General features: G+C 38.3%; 1 protein-coding gene across 4 annotated transcripts in view; it reads left to right on the top strand.

Moving 5' to 3' along the window:
* The first annotated feature begins 93 nt into the window (after positions 1-93).
* The window catches only part of CROT (Carnitine O-octanoyltransferase), a 22862-nt gene continuing 1616 nt past the window's right edge, over positions 94-21339 (top strand). The window contains exons 1-7 of one of the 4 annotated variants that reach the window (XM_086985159.1): positions 103-249; positions 11642-12137; positions 16110-16323; positions 17199-17527; positions 19619-19917; positions 20201-20506; positions 20862-21132. In XM_086985159.1, coding sequence (XP_086841285.1) covers positions 12120-12137; positions 16110-16323; positions 17199-17527; positions 19619-19917; positions 20201-20506; positions 20862-21132 — 1437 coding nt within the window. In that variant the 5' untranslated portion in view covers positions 103-249; positions 11642-12119. Of the gene's footprint in view, positions 250-2761; positions 3555-11641; positions 12138-16109; positions 16324-17198; positions 17528-19618; positions 19918-20200; positions 20507-20861; positions 21133-21339 lie in introns of those variants that run through there. The other 3 variants (XM_022799983.2, XM_022799980.2, XM_086985158.1) reach the window with 3 other exon arrangements.

The raw sequence follows: 21339 nt of genomic DNA, 5'->3' as shown, positions 1-21339 counted from the left end.
CCAGTTGCCTATCATCAATTTTCGCCGACTAGCAGATCCGTACACTCCGCGCTCTATCTTACGGAATATGCCGCTCATAGTGCTCAGTGTGGAAAGGGTAAAGCTCCACCTGCCAAACGAATGAAAAAGAACACAGAACTGAACATTTGCTACTGTCATTGTTTTTGTGCGGTGAAAATTCTGTGGTTATTTAGATGAGGTAAATAAAGCCCTCGCGCATAATATGACGTCATGCTGGACGGCTCACAAGTAAGTAAGTCTTTGTTACAATACAATCGGTTACAAATTTCTGTTTGAGGTTTGATTGAGTTGTGTTGAGCTTTGATCTGGATCGTAAACGCTTCAGCTTAACTTCGTATGCTGCGTTACCTCGTATCCAACAAAAGCGGGCGCGCAACTTTTAGGTAATTACTTGTTTACGGCGCGAAGAATACAAATTAAAAGTTTATGAAAAAAGTTTTGATACGTAAGTTTTCCTAAAAGTTTAGGATAACTTGCGTATCAAAATGGGTAATGTATTGTTTTCTAAATATAAGCTTTCTAATCGTATCTTGTATTTGTATCGTATCTTGGCGTTGACTATGTTTACCAATGGATAGATCCAAAATGTAAGCGAGTCGAAAGACACATTCACATATATATATATATATATATATATATATATATAAGTAAATACATAGACTGGATCCATAGAGGTTAAAGTAATCATTAAAATCAGATGATTAAAGGATAAATGTTTTTAATGGCTTTTTTTTCTTTTAAGGCTAATAATAGCTACTGTAAATATAAAGGTTTTTGTGTTCGTTCATGTTGCTAAAACAAACTCAGTCAATTAATTTTATGATATGCTTGACGCCTGGCTTAAAATAGCCGCCCGTAGCAACTACAATAAGAGATTATTAGCATTAATACATCATTGCATTACGGCCTATATTGCAGAAATTTAAATAAACATATCTCTAAAGCTGTATAGTATATTCGCGTGAAGACACGATTTGACGCATTTACTTTCAGAGAAAAGTGGATAGAGACTACTATACTTAGCTACAAGCGAAGATATAAGAATGCAAATAACAAACTTTTACACATAAAAAATTTCCTAGACTTAGTGACACGTAATGTAGTACAAGTCAAGCAGAGTACATTATGGTATTATGACGTACTTGATATATTTAGTCAATCAAGTTAGTTTCCTACGACGTGAAAGCACGTGGATAATCATTCACAATCCACTATGCTGCTCTAATATCTTTCGTATTTCTCATTTTAGAATTTTTAGCTAAGTGCCCTACTCTATCTAGCTTCGCTTATATATATATAGTACCTTCGCTTCCAAACATGAAGCTCGGTTATCCACTGAGCCCTTCCCTACTTAGTAACTTCACAATTAAGCAATGTGTAAAAAATAAATTTTATATGAAAGGTTTTCGTATGAGGCTTATATATAAAAAAAGTGGTGGATTTACTTACAAATTACGTTTAGTACAATCAAAAGGTTTTTGATGTTATTGGAGTGTCAAGTATTGTACTGCATCATTAAAATATATGTTTCTGGATCAGGTACCAAGGCTCGAAACTATCTTCTATTCTTTTGCCAACCTATCGATTATATGCAGACGTCTTCACGTCTCCGAGTAATTAATGATTATCGAGTGCTTAATTGAAAACAAGATAAGTCATAAAGGGTGTGTTATAAGCTTTCAGAAAACTAAGAAAATGTTTGTACTGAAGCATCTTTTGGCTTGAATACATCTATGTTAGTCCGTCGCCGTTGGCATAGGGTCTCGTGAAGCAATTCAACGATCTTTGTTGACCGGAAAACAGAAGACCATTATCAAAAAAACTCCAATGCCGCTCTTAGTTGACTACATTATGTTCTTGTGCTGATTGGTATTTAAGCTGAGCTCAGCAAACAAACCTTGTGAGGGTATATAAATATATTCCGTTCAGTTGTTATCATCACATAGTTATACATATAAAAAGAAATACAAGACAAGCAGGATAAAGAAATGGGAATTCTGCAATGCTGAACTCAGTTTTGGATCCGACTCATCCGAATCCCACAGCTTTGTGATATTCAAACACCAACGAGTCAACGTCTAAGGCTTACAAGCAAGGCAGGCGCCATCAAGAATACGTAGAATCATTTTTCAAACCAGTCGTCAACTAACGCATTGCGGCTTGGAATGTTGGTCTTCTCGGTACCAGATTGCAGGTGCGCTAAATTGAATGTTTTTTTTTTCTTTTTTTTTTTTTATTTACACACATTGTGTAGTTATTTAGCGTTGGCAAGAGTTGAAGCAGTGACCCCCTGATCCATCTCAACCAAGGTTTCAATAAATGTAAATGTATAATAACTGTTGTCATGCGTATGAGCTTGTCGGTGTTACTAATATCTGGCAGCACTGTCGTTCGACTCAACTCAGACAAAATGACGACTGCAACGACGAGCAAATTCGTTCGCTGTGTATTAGGAGCAGCAACTGGGATATATTGAAGCGCTTTACTGTCTACGCCACGCTATTGTACGGAGCAACTGTTCTGGTGAACCCGAAATACCGCAAGCGCCTCAAACGACGTTAGTCGTCGTAGTATCAACTATACTAGCGGATGATGGTCAAGAACTGCTCGCCCGCTGAGCGAGTGTTGTCGATTTTATGCGCACGGAGGCACTGTGATCGCGCAACTCGCTGCTGTAGCAGAAATGAACGGTTATTTTGCATTGCAGTGTTTCAGATGCGGCTGCAAAGATGGTCGGCCATTCGTAGCGATGTCGATGCTAGTAAAGGCGGCGCTGTCGATTTTCGACTGATGGAGGTCAGACCAGAATATTCGCGCGCGGTAACGGCCTGGTGACAGTGAGCTGAAATTGACGGCAGCACTTGTAAGAGAAACAGCCCATTGTAATTCGGGTAGTGCTTTTGTTGCAGACGGGTTAGCAGCCTTCACTTCCGATGGAGGCACCTGTGCCGTCGTAGGCCTGTTGAATAAAAGCACTTGTTGTCTCTGTACAGTTGGATGCGTAACAACTTTCAAACGAAAGTTGAAGCAAATGTAAATTCTGTCTTTTCTACAACAGCATTGTGCTTCACTTTGACAAGCGATGAAATGTAACTGTGATTGCGAGCAAAGAATATAATTTATGTTGATCTACTATAGAAGAAAATAGAAAAGTTTTGTTTGTGTTTGAGTGGACACTAGCCCCATCATGGGCGAACAAGTAGCACATGTCTGGTTGTATAGGGTACATCAGATTAAATATGCTCCGATCTGACCTAGGACGATTCGTGCAGTGCGTGCATCAAGTACATATGGCCAGTTACGTGTCAGTGAAAGCGACCTATGCTACATATATATATATGTTTATAAGCAAACGAATTTGACGCATGATGCCTATTATTGCTTTTGTAATTGAACTGGTAAACTACGTCTAATTTCATCCAGGAATTCCACCATAATAATTCTTAAGAGTATAAGCAAGAAGGTAAACGTTAATCCTCAAGGAATCAAGCAAAACCTACGCAATGGATTGGACAGAGAATGTCAAAGACGAAGTTAGTATTTACGAATTTTTCATGTTCCTTCTCAGATAAGTTTGTTCACACATAATATAATGTCATGTATTATTCTTGAATCTACACTTCAACTTCTAAACCTTTGCGATAGGATTACTCTTCATGAATATAACGAGCTTATAAGGACTGATAATACATTTGATAAATTTAGCCAACTGATCTAGCCAGCTCAATGCTGGTTTCTTATCAATATCCAACACTAAGTTGTTAGTTAGCTACGAGCCTTATCTTCATGAAACTTGATTGTAACAGCAAATTACTTTCCCTGTTGACAAAGAACTCTCTTGGAAATTACGAAACAAAATGGTTCGTCAAGCTACATATATTCCCGTCAAATTTCTATCTATCCTAAGGCGTTGTCGGTTGTCTGCATCATATTAAGAACAATAATGAGAATCTTTAGTTGGCAAGTCCTTGATGATCACACACAATTGTAAACAGCAAATCGACTCATCATCAGAATGAAAACTGAGATTTGCAGGTGATGTAGAGCGGCCATTATACATTTATCTTTGGGGCTTTTAGGTAGAATAACGAATGCTGTACTAAAGAATCATCTATTTTTGTGATATACTGAGCTTGCTCGCAGCATTATTTCCAGTTTACTCCCCAGGCTAGCGATATGCAAAGGAAGTACGAAGATGAAAACTGATCCCAAGGTACCCCCCATCAGGAACGCCACAAGAGCCACTTGTCTTAAGAAAACAGAGCACCCTTTGAATGAGATTTAGCGCGGGTTTTGCATTGAAAAATCTATTCTTCGACTATGTAAAACCATAATGCAAATTATCTTTCTTAAAGACCAATGCACAAAAAAGTATGGAAAATTTTGGTATTTTTTATTGTGGGGTTCTTATCTTTATGAGGTTATTTTTTTTAACTCTATGGGAAACATTACGGCAAATACAACGTTATTATTTAGTTTCGTTGAATATTTTGCCTACTGTTCAACTCCAAACACTTGAACGAGATTACGCTCGTGTTAGTTTATAGAAATTCAAAGGGCAGCTTATTATTGTTATATGATTTGCATACGGTGCATATGTACGATATTTCCGTAACCCGTTTTCTTTGTAACTGACTTAAAAACGTAAATATATTTGGCGAATCCTGTAAAAGGTGTAAACTTGTGATATTTTTCAAGGCACGGAATGCCCAGATGTAAAAATAATCTTATGCATGATTTAGGCGCCAAATAATTTTCGAGTTTCACGTCTGTTACTTCAGAAATTGGCTGGACTTCAGAAAAACCACTTCAGGTGGTTGGCTGCTTTCGGCACGAAGCGAAGTATTTTTCTGCCCGGATTTGATTCTCATACTCCTCTAAATTTAGTGGGCACATAGTAAATCTTAACTAGAACGATCTATGTTCGGTTTTATTTCCTAATAATCCATCTGCGACTTTCTGTGTCCGTAACACAAAAAAATTGGCATTGATCTAATAAGCCGCTAAAACAATGTGTTAAGCAATTAAAAAATACGATGCATTTTCACCTTTTACAGTCGAAATCCATTTATTGTTTTGTAACTTTTCATCACTCCTTTTGGATGGGTCGAATTGTGTGTATGTAAGCCTTAAGTAGTAGTCGTTGTGATAGCAGTCAGACAAAAATACAATGCGTCATATTTGAAGCAATGGATATCTGTCACTCTCAAACTAGTAATGTAAATAGTTCTTTAGTAACCATGGTTGTGCTCATGGCCCATTTGGCTTTTTTGGACCGTCCGTCAGATTATCTTGTTTGTCTTTAGCATTTTATGAGTATTTCGAACACCACAATTTTTAGAAAACACCATACATGGCAAGGTCGCATATTTTAATTAATATTGCACTGGAAACCTACAGCAGACACTTTAGTGGTCATAACTGAAGCATCGTTAAGGCTGATGTTATACGATACAGATCATTTTAGGTCGCTAAAAAGCAGTAAAATCGAGTAAAAACAGACATTTCACACTAAATATAAGGCTGTGTTAAATTGAGGCTGAAGATTTCGGCTGCTGTCATGGTCTTTTACAATACTTCACGGACATGTTTCTATAGTCTTTTGAAAGAATTTAAACAGAAAAATACTGCCGTATGTCGGATGGCATTTCGAAATTCTTCTGAACCTATCTTTTGAACCCGTCTTTATTCTATAGCCCGTCTAAGATTGATATACGCTATCTTTTCGTTGAACTTCGATTATTCGTTATTGCTCAGATATCATTCAGAACCAAGGTTAAACTCAGTTGATCTATTATGGACACATTGTATTCTGTTAGAATCGGGAGGAATATAGTCACCACTATCGTATTCGTTTAGCTCACATGTGAACAATTAATGTATACGATAGCATTTCTGTAAACTTCACCAAATCGTTCACCAAGGCAAAGCCTAAAGCATTCTTATCGTTTTCTGATATTATAGTCCACGATCTGATAATACATTCAACGCTAAAGCCATTCTAGTCAGTCATTTAGGTAATGGGTCGTTCACTCACATGTACTAAAATACAGGTATTTTCCTTAGGGCAAAAATCAAAGTTGAAAGATACGTTTCTATTAAATTTTACACGTAAACACTTTTTCACAAACCGTATTATTTGCTGGTATTGTTGGTTATTTTCGTTTTTTTTTTGCCGCGTCTATTGGCCTGAAACAGCTTCGCCAGTACCTGTCGTAAATAAATGCTTATAGAATTTTATACATTGTGCTTATTTGTTACTACTCTGTAATCATCTGTGCGTTTTTCGTTTGTCATGCATCACATTGTATGGAGTACACTGGAACTGGTACGCACTGTGATACGTTGTATACAGCAGTTAGATGTACATAATTATTTTGTTTCTCGTACTCAATAAACAGCCATCCAACAGTTTCTTTAGTGAAACCTGATGTGTGCTTCTCTGCGCCTTTAATGAACCTTAATTCAGGGGCATCGTAAGTAGGACAAACTGTAAAAGGAATGTTTCTTAACATCAGGAAAAATGCAACTAGACATCCTACACGTCCTACTTATGCAACTCTAAACGAGGGGTTAACAAATAATATCAATTAGTTTCAGCATTGTTACCCGAAGTGCCGACCACGTTTATTAGGTAAACGTTGTGATTTAATCCGTGATTCGGAGGTCATACCCGTATAGTATTCAGTTAAATGCGACATAAACTACTACAGAGAATGTTTGCTTCTTAAACGAACTGTCAAGTAACATCTTCTAAACGTGTATTAGCTTTGTTAGTCTATACGAGACTAAAGTTGACGGGAATCTAATACTGCCATGTCGCCCTTGACTCGCTCGTTTACCTTGAATAAACAATAAATGCTATTTAACCAAACCATTCGAGATGTGCTGTAACAATCTAGTTTGTTACCGCGGCCTGCTATTGCGACCCGTTACCAGTGACACCATCTGGCGCAATAGCCAGTCTTCACAACCGTCAAGGCGTATGTGATTGTATTGAAAATCAGGTCGGAGCCGACCATTAAAATAAGCACGGCATTATCTTTTAGTGCAATTGGCTGCCTACGAAGGGGCATCGAGCTATCTCTTCAGGTATCCAGGTACCGTTTTCTTACAGTCAGGCGATTGAGTGAACGCACCATCTTTTCAATCAAAACCGGAACGATACTGCTGCCTAATTAGGCGCAAAACGCTGTCCTTTCGCGGTATATATAGCTCCCATTATTGGTAACAGGACTGGGTGTCCTATAAAGAAGAGTCTAAAATCGGGTAGCATCTGAATTCAGTGGCTTGAAGTAACTGCCTACAAACGAACCACAAATGGACATTTCAGGGAATTAAAAACTAATGTGTGCAACAACTTACCAGTAAGGTGCAGCGGTACGGCTCAGAACGTGGACGATTATTGCTGGAAAGAGTGTTTTGCTTTCTGTGCGTATTTCTCTATCAAAACGTTTTTATGCTGTGGCTGTACTATAATAAAGTAGATAATGGATCTGTATTTATGCGCGTTATAAATAGCTGATGACATCTGTTAGACTGAGCCTTTTTTGGGCCTTATTTAGGACAGTTTAATAACCCTGACTTGCTTTTCGGTAGCCAAATTGCAAGAGGGATCATCTCAACACTGAACGGTAGGTAAACAATGAGGGGCGCCATGAGCTCTGGTGCTAAATCAGCAAATTCGAGTAAACTGCTTAAAAGAAACTGGACCTGCATTAAGCTACGCAACCAAATTGATCCTGGTGATGTAAGGTAGAACCGGCCATAGGCCGATTTGGCCTTTACGATTACTTTGGCTGTTATTAGGATGAAATGTTATAAGTAACTGTTATGAGAGACAAAGCGTTACTGTAAATGAAATTACAACCCTGCAACAAAACGACATACAGAAAATTAATGATTAAAAGAAAGTTGAAATGTAATTTTCTTTAGGCGTCTGTACTTTTTTTATGCTCCAGTTGGCGCGAAGACCTGTCGTACCATTCCTTCAGACCCAACACGGCCTTTTCGTGCCTTGATTCATCTGTGTCTTTTGGACTTTTTTTTACCATCCTAAATATTTAAACGTTTTAAGGAATCCACTGGCTGATATGCTCGTATCTAGACGTATTTCAGCAAATTGTCATTTTAAAAACTTGTTAGATAGTACATGATTTATTTGTAGCTTAGCCCCTTAAGTTAAACCTCAATATTTCTTAGTAGTTAGTCTTTACAAACTGAGTAATTTTGTCTATTTGGGCGGTACTCTAGGGGATAACGAACAAAACTCACTTGTGCTTAAAAAATAATTTAAAAGAGAATTGTGCGTGTTTGCCACGACGTGAGCCAGAACGTTTGCAGTTAAATGTGGTTGTCACTAGACAAATTACTTGACTCAAGCACAAAGATAACTGTGCCTCTACGCCTTTGTTTCTCTATACGTGTCGGAATCTAGAATATTATCACGTTCGCTAGTTTTTTGTTTATTAAACTAATAGCCCTGACACCCGAAGACTACTCTTAGATTTATCCTCAAACTTCTATAGTATGTAGGGTTGGTAGTTTCTTCTCAAGTGAATGATGGCTTATGAAATTTAAAGACAAAGGTATCAGCTGGTCTAAATAACTCGGAAGTAGAAAATATCGTGCTAGTGATTAGGTGAAAAATTCCATAGGAATATGTTAGAAAACAATTTTAAGTAAAGAAAAATATCTTTGAAGATTTGATTTCACTTCTAGTATTCGATCATTTTAGCAGTGGCTAAGACAACCTTATTACGAAGAGTAAAAGCATTATCAAAGTCATTATGAAGATATCACTGTTCAAATCAAAACCTTGAGCTTATTAACCAAATGCGACCGATCGTTACCTGCATAGCAAAATCGAATAAAAAAATATGCAGCCCTCCCATCTAACATATCTGTATACTGAATGTCTAATTCACTAGTTCTGTAGCAAAAAAATGCTCGCCAGATGCTACTTTTTTGCACAGTTCCGGAATAATCGTATTTTCGGTTTCTCGAACTCGTAAGTGCTACCGACAGTGTTGCCATACAATTCAGCCTTTCAGTACATACGTAGAATTTCTTGATCGGTTGACTGCGTGATTGGTGTCACTTGCATGGCGTTTTACTGAAAGGTTTTTTGAAATATTAGACGCTTGTTAGACGGCTTCATTCTCCTTTGGACTGCTCGATAGGTCATATGCGACGATCTCTGCTACTTGTTAAATTGTCACAATTTGAAATCAAACGTCGACAGAATTAGTTAAGGACACCACTGTTGCACAGTCGTACAGGACCAGGGGCAGAAGCATCGCCAGCATTAGTCTCGTAAACTATTCTAATACGGGCATGCTGGACACAGGTGTTTCGTGTTCGCTTCTGTGAGATAGTGGGATCTCCATGCTTCAGACTCACTTAACCGCTAAAATAATTAATGACCACCCATGTTATTAATATCAGTATTAAGTTCTCCCTTTTGCATAGGCGATGGTTAAATGTTAAGACTTCAGCCTGCATTAAGTTCTAACCACCGTTACTTGTACCTCAAGTACTAGAGATATGTATAGTTAAGTTGTAAATTTAATTAGGGCAGCATTATTTTTAGTATAATCATACGTGCCTCATGTTTAATAAGAGAACAACACAGCTGAGATCAGGACATCGGTGCGCAGACAACGTAACCACGCCTGTCCTTGGCTATCTGTGACGTTTGCTAGCCTGAAATAATTACCATGAAGTTAACTGTAAAAAGATAAAGTTGAGCAACAAGGACATCATTTCAGAAGCCTCGGTCGGTGCACAGATACTACTGTATTTTGATCTTGGTTCTATATCGGTTAAGCCCTCCGTAACGTGCAAATAGGACACATGGAGCTATATTTAAGGGGCTGTCTGTGTGTACGAAAAACCCTAAACTATAGACAGACTTGAGTTGATTATACCGATCGTTAATGTCACCGCAGTTACTATTGCTCAAGGATAATTTGAAAGTTACGTTTTAAAACGGCGTAGGCTATTGCGTTGAAATTCTGATCAGCTTGCCAATTCCAACGCGTCTTAATGGCAAGGTTCGTTATACCTGTGAAGCGAATGCCAAATTATTCAAAACGAACGGCTAGAAAACGCATTATAAACTTATCTTCTTCTAATCATAGGTTTGTATACGTTTTTGCAGATTAAATTTAAAAACCCAAACACGAATACAAAATAACACCCTTTCAAGCCACAGCATCTTTATCAGAAGACTTACTACCAATGAAAGCGCGTTCTTGGACAAGCTCCAAAGACTTCTAAAGCTGCTCAATGCCAGGTGTTTTTCTCATTGTAATATTTTCACAGTAGACTATTTTCTCTAAAAGTTAAAAAGCCTTCTGAACAGAAAAATAGAAGAAATTACTGCCAGGTTTTTGACATTGCTTAGTGAGATAATTAGCGAAACTGCGTTGCAAAAATTAGTATAATGTCATTTCTATAATTTTTCATGGATTAAAAGTGTTAATTTGCCGTTATTGGTTAAATAAACACGATTCTTCCTTCTGAATATTGTGTTTTGACATAGCAATTTTGGTAAGAATCACGAAGCTCATGCGTCGTAAGTTTTTCAAAAGGCGGCCACTGGAATTGAGGCGCACAACCGCATAAATCTAAGACTCAACTGTGTTCTCCGTTGTGTGTTGATTATATGTTTTTTTAACTAATGCAAGTGCATTAAAAAATATCTACCAGTTCTAAAGCTTCGTTATTAATCGAATGTAAAAACTAATCGCACGTATTAGCTTCGTCTCTATTCGGTGAACCAAACCGCTATGGTGGCTGTGTTCTCTAGACGCAACCCAAGTTATCGATAGCGAAAAAAAATACCCAGTACCGTTATCTTTAAACCTGCAAGCATCATTGTTTGTTAACATCCTTAATATTGCTGTTATGAGCCATTCGAAAGCCGGGATTATAGGTTTATACCCAGCTATGTGTCCGTATCTTGTAGACAGCCATACATTTCGTGATATTTACAATTTTTCTATATCGTTTTTAGATGTACATACATCTACATTTCTACATATTGCACTGTTCTGCTGTGACTCAACCGTTTTTTTTACATTTCAAATACCTAACATCTACAATCGACTTCCATATTTATAACATATATATATATATATATATATATAACAGTATTATCAAGAAACCTAAAAATAAACAAAAGCTATGTCGCTTTAGACACGACTGCCAATATATCTTAACTGCTAAACTTTGATAGACATCGATAAAAAAAGTTGTTTGTTTTTTATGCGCAAGAATGCATGGCAGTACCTTCATCTTTGGTGACTACCGCTGTAGACATTTACCAATGAGTTTTATATTGTTAGCTCAATGAATTTAACTGTCTTGTCCCAGTTACATGAAACGAGTCTACAATAGGATATCTAAGACGAAATAAAACTGCGAAAGGATTAATAGGTTGACATAAGGACCTCGATATAACAGACCTCTAATTCTATATGTTCGCAAAGTAAACCTTGGTTATCCTCTACTTTTATTTGCTCATTGATTCAACTGTGAACGATTCGTTTTTCGTGCTGTGCCTTATCTTTATGTATTTACTTCCTTTAAAGAAAGGGTTTCTGCTGCTTTGCAGATGCGCCATCTACGTGGCACAGACTTTGGCGAACCCTCTGCACGACTCGCCGACCTCTGACCCTTCAAAGTCCAGTCTCATATCGACTATTGCAAGCCCGCTAAAGGTCTCATTCCTGTATGCCGACTTCTTTTACTCAAGGAGCTGTTATCGCTGCGTAGACATTATCATACTTTTAAACGAAGCAAGTGTTTAGTTGACGCATAGCGGGATTTTTGCCTTCCTCTTTCTTTTTTTAGCGAGACAAGAGTCTGGAATGGGCACGACAGCAAATTGTTGAGACCATGCTGTCCTACAGGGGTCTTAAATGACAATGACTGAACATTAGTCAGGTGCTCGTTTTTAGCCCTTGGCAACGGACTTCACTAGTTACTGGACAGACCAGCGGAAAAAGTGATTAATTTAGAGTGATGGTGATTTCGTACTAAGGTGGTATAACTCAAGAACGTATTTTATACAGTAACAGTATAATGAGCCAATGAAGATCCAACCACAGGTAGAGTATATTTAGAATATCTATGCTTACCACTTTCTTCAAATCTTCTCCAATGGAAATATGTCTTGAAGCTTGTTTATTGAACTAAAAAGGAAACTTAAGAAAAACGTACTGCTAGCGTAAGAAAGGATGCCAAATTGCAATTGGGAACAGTTATTTCCCCAAGCAATATCGTGTAACATCATGTGCCGAAAATACCAAATTACAAATTATCAATGTAAATGCGGTGCATTTGCCAATTTTTCTGTCATTATGTTTCAGTTTCAATTCGCCCGATTCAGAGATTTCCGGCATGACTCTGTTTCCGTACATTTGATTTTTTGACCTTGAGTTTGAATCATATGACTCGGTTTGTGTAAGTATGCAATATGTAGTAGGTCCCAGACACTTAGTTCTTCCTAAAGAATCGGGATACCGAATGCGGCAGTCGAAGCAGCCTTCAAAGTGAACAGCCTAGCCGCTGTTTCGACTAATTGGTTCTGCTTATTTTCAACCGTAATAGCTGTAATGGTTACTTTTCTCTCTTCGCTGGATGGCCGGTAAAGGGCATCCCTGTTGTCGTTGGCCTGAAACAGGTGTACCTCAACAGGTTGGCAATTTTCAAATTGTCAACTTCGACCAAATCGGATCATTGTCAGTAAGCCTTTCCCCATTTCTGAGCAACTCTGTCCTGGCTTGGTCCGTTGTAGGACCAAGCATGACAGTATAATTGTTCAGGGTTGTTAGCATTTGCTGCAGATGAAATTTGCTTGCACTGGCGCGGAATAAAAGACGCAAAGTCGTCTTTGCGAGTTCACAGCAGTAACTTAGGAGCTGAAATAACTTTAAAAATGCATATACCCTAATGCAAAACATTGACAGTTGTGAAATTTATAACTATAATGAATAATTTGCTAGATTGAAGACATGTGAAGTAAGAAAAAATATGTTTCAATAATGTTATCGTAAAAAATTGGTAGAACGGTGATTGTTACAACATCGAATTAGGTTCTTATTCTAATCAGAACTTCTTGATCTGATTGAATATGAAATGCTACGCCTATTCACTTTCAGGTTTTATACGATTGTCGACCTGTATACCACTAAATAGTTCCATTGTCCATCTCCTATTATGCAGAAAGAATTGGCAGGTTTTAGCGGAAATATGATTTACTAAATCTGTTACTTAACCACTCTATTCACACCTGTTTACGAGAATGACAGCCATATAGCTAACTAAAACAGGAAAACAGCGTCATCTTTTGCATGAAACATATTTTAATTATTAAGCAGTGTCAGTGTTTATTATCATCGTTGGTTTCACGGACTATAGCGTAATAGATCCTCTGAATTGTAGACAGTCCTTCAAATGTGTTATTCGAAAAATGACCTCGCTGTTAATATTGATTGACTACGTTGGACGTACTTTTAAATCGAGGAAGCGTATAGAAAACTAAAGCCCCGTAATAGGTTTTGAAATACTCCCTAGGTATTCACTTGCTTAGATGGTTAAGATCGTGTTACAGTATACCGGGCCTGTAAACACATATATACTACATCTATATTGAATTTAGATTATATAATTAGGTTTAAGCAAACCTTTCAACTTGTCGTAAAATATAACGTACTGGAGAAATGTACTACACGAAGTGCAACGCAAATCGCTTTTTTATGGCGCGTATGATATTTTTTGAATAAGCGCAGTTTTGTTGTTATACATTTATTTGTAGCCCAGATCCCGCTCTTTAGCTGGGCATGAACAAGAAACGACGCAGTTCAAAACTATTTTGTGAAGCATAAGGCAGCACGTAATGTCTAAAATTAACTTGAGTTCCGATACATAAATGCTTTTCGGAGCCGACGTAAGTACCTTACATTTGTTCGGTGGCTATCGTTGCGGCCGCGACTGTATTGTTCACAAGGCATTCATCACTGAAAGATACCATAGGCTGGCACTGCCCGTAATAATAGCGTCACGAAGCGATTGTTATGAGAACGAGACCTTGCACTTGCAGAAGGGCGATGTGTAGATGAATGATACTTACAGAAAATTAAGCGAATTTTACCTAGGCGGTAACAACTGGCGAAAAGCAGGGTACCGAGCGTACGTCCTCAACGTTTTCGTATTTTGGCGCCAATTGTAGCTGAAGGTATTAGAGAAAGGTGGTTGTTTATTGAAATGCGAGTAATTGATACCGGCTGGTTATATATATATATATATATAGAGGACTAGTAAACTTGGACAGCTTAGCTTTTATACATATCTGTAGCATATAACATGGTATTTGGCTGATATTGACTTATGATACGCGACGAAATTCCTCTTTGTTTCATTAGACTAACACAGATTTTGATACTATATCAACGCAAATTTAGAATGGAAATGATAGATAACGGGAGAATGTACGATTAGAGATGACAGTGTTAGGTCAATGATCATGCTGTGGATCCAGATCTTACAGTCCGATATTTTCGAATTCGCTTTTAAAAAGCTTAAAGACCAGTGCATTGTTTTACTGGGCAGTATTCGTGCAATTATGCAGAACTGTCAATGAGTGGCCTTCGAGCCCCCTATATAATTGAGCTTTAATGCGGTTCTGCTACGCCGAGTAATACTTTGGGGCAATCGATTGGTAGAGTTTCATGACTGTTCATCTCCAGCTTGCCATATTGCTAAATATGAGAACCCGCAATCTGCTCCTGGCGATAATGATTACTGGAAGGTGGGTGGGTGGGGGCACCATCAGTTTGCCAGATGTCTCCGACTAGTCGATATGGAATGATCACGAATATTTATTGGAATCAGAGCTTATCAAAGAAGCCTCGGCAAATAGAACCAACCTTTCAGTAAGCTACAAAACCGCTACGACCGTCTGCGAAATCGATTTCATAATCACTGGTGTAATAATGTAGTCATATTTGTATGCAAGCACACAAACGCTACTCGTTTAGAAGGACGGAACAATTTTATACAAGGTCCGATTCCAAACCACTGAGTTTACCTATCATAAAGAACATCGAAAACTCGTTTCATGTATAGTTAAGTTTAAAAGACGGTGGAGGAGCGTACTAATGGAAACGCACCTTTAGTTATTATATATAATCTATAGTTTAGATATATATGAACACGATAGGGTAATAAACTGGGCATCTGACCTTTCTATTTATTATGAAAGGGGCAAACTGTAGGCCTAAGGTCGGTGGCTCTGCGCCGATTGTGGTTAGGTTTGACGCCGACAGTTAGACAAATAGGCCTCTACTAGCTGGATGTGTTCATTGTGTGTTTCCATTAAGTTGTTAATAGCAGTTACGACGTCTGTCCAAGCTCTGCCTTGTTGGAGGTTGCGTATGTGTAAATCAACGGTGAAAGCATGTCACTGACAACTTTATAGGAGATAGCGTATGTATAATGGCGAGCGAAATTAACACCCAGCCAAATTTTTTTCTATTTTAAAGTGGCAATTAGTAGTTACATATCGTGATCCTTCGGGGCAATTAATAGAAAGGAGAACTCTGTTGTAATATAATAATATTATACTAAAGTTTAATTATTAACATTATCCAGGCAGTGCTGTGAATTATTCAAGTTATATTTCTGATGCGATAGTGAATTTAGCTTTATTTTGATTTGTCGCTTTCTGCTGTTTTTATAGCGCTCCAGTAGGTAGGCCATTTGAAAAATTAATTAGAATCATACGTTATAAGTTCCAGTTAACTGGAACATCAGTTTAATATAGCATTGAATATTAAAATGTTTCGAGCTTAACATTCGGCATTGCCGCGATCTGTTGCTTGAAACGGGTCGCTTCGTTCAGCCTGGTCGCACATTATCAGTTCATCCTGACGAAGACTCAGCCAGCGTTTAACAAGAATTACTCATTTATTTATGATACACATTGACGTCTTTAGATCGTCAGAGAAATCCGCCATTTTATTCAAAGCAATATTTTCTGCAGTAATAAAATAACGACAATAGTACTTTGCCAATTTCAGAGTTCCAAATTAGCTGACTCATTGGCTCGGGAGCGGGAACGTCTTTATGTTAGCACCGATGGAAAGCGAACGTTTGATAGGGATGAAGACCTACCGTCGCTGCTGGTCCCCGATCTCGAAAGAACCCTTGAAAGGTACCTGGATTCAGTTTTACCGCACACAACCCCCGAGGAATTTGAGAACACAAAACGCATCTGCCAGCGCTTTGCCAAAGGTGGGTCTAATTCGCGCACAGCATATCAACAACATGCAGCTATATCTGTGGTCGTTGTACGTCTTTTTAACTCAACAGCTTGCCGTTGAACTGAATCGGTCCTATTTCATCATATTGCATGTTATTGATGCGTATTAGTGAATTAGGGGGCGGTGCAGCTTGCTTTCTGATTTAAATGGTCGCATGCGAAGCTATGGTCTTGATTTTGTAGGAAGCAGTACGCGAGTGGCTCTCTTTGTCGACTCTGGCTATACGATAGAATCGAGAGGAAGGACAGAACAAACAGACTGATTCAACGAAGGTTATATTTTTTGACCTACTCGGATCTAATAGGATAAGAAATACTACGCTTTCGAAGATGTTTTAGCTAGTACAATGGCAGAATCCTACAAACGATCATTATCGTTCATTGTGCACCATTAACGATGCGGATTCTGTACGATAACTTCTTACTCAGGAAAAGATAACTAGTTACGTTGTACAATATGTTGTGGAGTTGAGCAAATCTTGACTCAATGAACATTTTCGATGTTCAAGGCTGTCGGCAGCTTAAAGTTTTCTGATAGTACTAGTTAGAGATTATCATAGGGCGACCTTCGTGAAGTTTATCTAATGTGCAATTTAATTATCGGCTCAGGTTAATTATCGATCATGTGATCGATGACGCCACCAGAACATGACACCTACTGAAGCGCAGTTTTTTAAGAGAAATGGCCGTGCTGGGTCTAATGTAAAACTATGTCGTTTATCCTAATAAGGACCCTATCCACAAGAACATTTTATTCTGCACTTTTATTGTCATTAGATGTGTCATTACGCCTGGGTACAATCAAGTTGAAATCGAATTATTTCGAAATTTCTTTTTATATTTACAGGACAAGGCGCTCATCTCCAAAACTTGTTACTCGAACGTGCCAAGGAAGAGCGCAATTGGCTTGATACGTGGTGGCGTGACGTAGCGTATCTTCGCAGCCGAGTTCCTCTTATACCGCAATGCAATATGGCGGGCACGTTTGGCTTGTTCGAATTCGCTCGCCGATACCCTGGTCCAAGGTGGGAATACGCCGCCAAAGGCCTGTTCCATTACATGGGATTTTGGCATCTCATTCGAACGGAGAAGCTTAAGCAGCAGAATTTTCGAAACATACCCTGGAGTATGGAACAATTTCGCAGGGCATTTAACACCGTCAGGGTTCCTCAGCAGGTCGGTAATGTTATGAAAAGAGCAACGTAAGATAAAATTACGACAGCTGCCTGAATCTGCCGAAGCTAATTTCGCTTTTGTGCACGTTAATAGATACACTGAAAAAATGAGCAGCCGATTTTTATAATAAACTTTTGCTCATCTGTGCAGAATTAGTCGAATTCAATTGTCAACTGGGATGCATCATAACAAAATTTTAATTACATAGGAATATTTTTTAAGATTAAAACGGCTTTTTCCTTATCATGAAAAACTCATCATCTAAACTTTTATGATTGGCCTAAAATATAGAAGTGATGAGTTTATCAAATATTTTTGCCAGCAGATATCAGATCACCACTTATCGGATTTACACGGACATAAACGGTATTCGATCAGTTGCTTTAACAGCATTTTACGCCCGACAAACCACAATAATAGTAGCTATTGGCAGGTTCATTTGTTAGCTGTATTTAATACATATTATAGTTATTATTATAAAGCAGTAATGACACCTTGCCATCTATAAGGTCAGTTGTCTAATTGTCTAGTACGCATCAACCAATCATGCTTTCTAGACAGAAACTAGTAACGCAAAAAGTTTCACCCGCAAATGAAAATAATACATCTGGATCTATGATAAATGGCATGTTTGATGGTCCACAGGACTTACACCTGATTTACGAGTGATAAGGACTTGAGACCTAAAACTATACAACAATAAACCCACCTCGAAATCCTTCTGCTCGATTTTCCTTCTCAGCATAAACATTTACTGGCTACGATTGGCAAACCCTGTCGTGAAGCGGTTTTATTAAACTTTACGTTTACGAGTTTTTTTTTATGGTCCGGCGGACTAGCACACTATTTTCAGAAATTCGCAGTGCATTAATTTTACGTTATGATCTCTGTCTACAGGGGGCGAACACGTGAGTTGCTTCAGAAAAAAAAAGTTGATTTTGTAAGCAATTTCATCAGCGCCAGGAATTGTGCTAATAAGACAAGTAAATTAGATTTAACTTACAATCATGCACGCCAGTAACACAAGTACAATACTCAAGGGCGACTTCTTACGAGGTTTAGAACAATCATTTGTAGTAAGATGCTAGTTATTATAGGTCAACTAAAAAGTTCGTGTGCCGAACATACGCTCAGCGACCCGTTTATTTTCAAACTTCGGTAGGCCAAGCGATTTAAACTATTTTATTAATATATTCGATTATTTGACGAAAACTATCGAGGGGTTCTAAGATGCGATGGCTACACAAAAAATGGTAAGCAAAAGAAGCTGCTGTATAATTTGTTATGTAGGGACAAAAATACGTACTTTTGTAAACTGGCGATAAACACAACTTATAAATATACACTGATGTCTACTTTGGCGCAAAGGGCACACGTAAAACGAGATCCGAGTTTAATTCGAGACTGAAGCTCATAGATTCAAATTTCGGAAGATCCAATTATGAATTCCTAAGGATGACTGTGGATTCTAACGGTTCGCCGCACTAAATCTGGTTATTGAAAGTTAACCTGGTTAATTAAATGCTGTCGGACTGGCGGCACTTTACGTGAATACGTGAATAACGTCTACTTTGGTGACCTAGGAAATTACCGGGAACCCATTGGATTCTCTCGAGCCGACAAAGATCAATTCTAAGGCAATCACTCAAAAAGTGGTCTTTTCTGGTCATTTTGGTCAGGCAGACTACTTCTATATTTTCTGCAACAGTCAATATCCTGGCAACAATGCTGGCATAAGAACGGTATTCTCTTTTGACGATTTGCTAGTGTCTCTTAATTTATATATTGGGTTCTGCAGACCCGAACATTTCGATAAAGACTGTCCAGCTCAGCTGTCGTTATAACTGGCTGAATAACTGACGTCAAAGCAACCGGAAATAATTTCTTATTACTAAATGCTTAAAAAATGTTTAAAACGTTATGGGCCTATTCTGGTACTAGCTAGACAATCTGAATTTATCTCTATTGTTATTTTGAAAGTTAGGTCCACACAGTAATAAACCTGACGCAAGTGACTATATTTTCCCATGCACAATAAAGATTATACGTATTTGCGAAGACTTAACACTAAATATATTTTTTGTTTTTTAGGAAATGGACGACCTTCGGGTTTACTTTCGCACAGAAGCGGAGCAGTTTGACACTCCAACGAATGTCATTGTGTTATGTCGGGGTCACATTTTCTCGATAGAGATGTGTGACTCCCAAAAAATACCACTTACCGCAGCCGAAATTGCGATCGGTCTAGAAAAGATTGAGAAGTACTGCTCGACACAGCCCCGGGGGAAAGGCGTTGGAGCTCTCACCTGTCAAGAACGTGAACAGTGGGCAGCCGATAGGCAACACCTTATTGACCTCTCAAAGGGAAACGAAGAAAAACTTAAGTATGGGTACCTATATTTTAGTTATAAGGGCTAGGATCGCTAATTAACGAGACAGCTAAAATATTGATAATCAGTTCTTACGTTACGTTAACTGCAATAATGATAAGCCCCTAAAATTAACTTGGCAAAGTTTTTTTTCGATAAACTGCTGCATTCTGCAATAGATGCTATTATAGTCGCTTTATACACTAACCAACAGTACATTTACTTTCGTTTTTCCCCTTTATCTATAGCTCGGTTTATTAATATACTAGACATGCTTTTCGCACCGTGTTGTGTTCAATTGTAGGGTGATTGAGGAATCGTTGATGGTTTGCGTATTAGATGAAACGTCCCCAGTAACACGGTCCGAAATTATGACCGAGTCGCTAGCTGGTCGATGTGCCGATCGTTGGGCCGATAAAGGATTAGAGATTATCTTCTTTGCGAACTTAAATGTTGGAACTAATTCTGATCACACGCCGGTTGATGGAATGGTACCCATATGCCTCGCACACTGGGCTCACTTATCGACGCTTATAGACGACCTCAATCGACAGCCTATGGGACCTGTCAGACCTGCCAACTTGAAGGAACCTGTTTATATTGATTTCCAGTGAGTGCTATCACAACTTTCAGAGCATGCTTATAATTGTAACTCTAATATATTCAACTCGCTCGTATTCTACTGTAACTGAGTATATCTGCAACGTTAAGTACAGATCAAGATGTATCAATATACTCGTTCATTCTAGGTAATAAAGTGCCAGACTATAACATCATGTCCATGAATAAATATTTAATATATACTTGCATTCATGTCAGGATGTATTTTTTATTTTTAATACATAATAAAAAAATAGCAATCAATGCCTGCCCGAACCTAAATTATATCCTGATTTCATTAAGTGCATGCTACTAGTTATCATTATCATTACTGTATTAAAAATCGTCTTTCTCGTGTGTTATAGACTTGACGATGAACTCGAGATGAGTCTTGTCCGAGCTCGAACCGAATATGAGAAAGCTGCCGCTAAAATCGACGTCAATGTCCAGGAGTTCAAAGGTTACGGGAAGGACTTCCTTAAAACGTCACAGATCCATCCCGAAGCGTTCATCCAAATTGCGCTGCAGGCCGCTTATATACTGCTGCATGGGAAGCCTGCACCGACGTACTGCACGGCTTCTACTCGAGGTTTTTATCGAGGCCGAACAGAAACCTGCAGGTCGTGCTCACAAGAGGTTGGTCGTCATGTTTTAGTTGTCAGTTCTTTTTTATCACGACGTAGGTTTCATATGAGATTCAGTGCCTATTGACAAATACTCGGTAGTACTTTTAGATATGATTCCCTCTTAGGATTAACATAACAAAACTAAGCTTTAATTTTTGCTATGTTAATCCAAAGTTCTGAGGGGTATACAGGGTCTACGTAAGCAAATGGTAGTGAT

The sequence above is a fragment of the Varroa destructor genome, unplaced genomic scaffold, assembly GCF_002443255.2.
Source record: "Varroa destructor unplaced genomic scaffold, Vdes_3.0 BEIS01000003.1, whole genome shotgun sequence".
Lineage (NCBI taxonomy): Eukaryota > Metazoa > Arthropoda > Arachnida > Mesostigmata > Varroidae > Varroa > Varroa destructor.
This window is presented reverse-complemented; position numbering and strand designations above follow the sequence as displayed.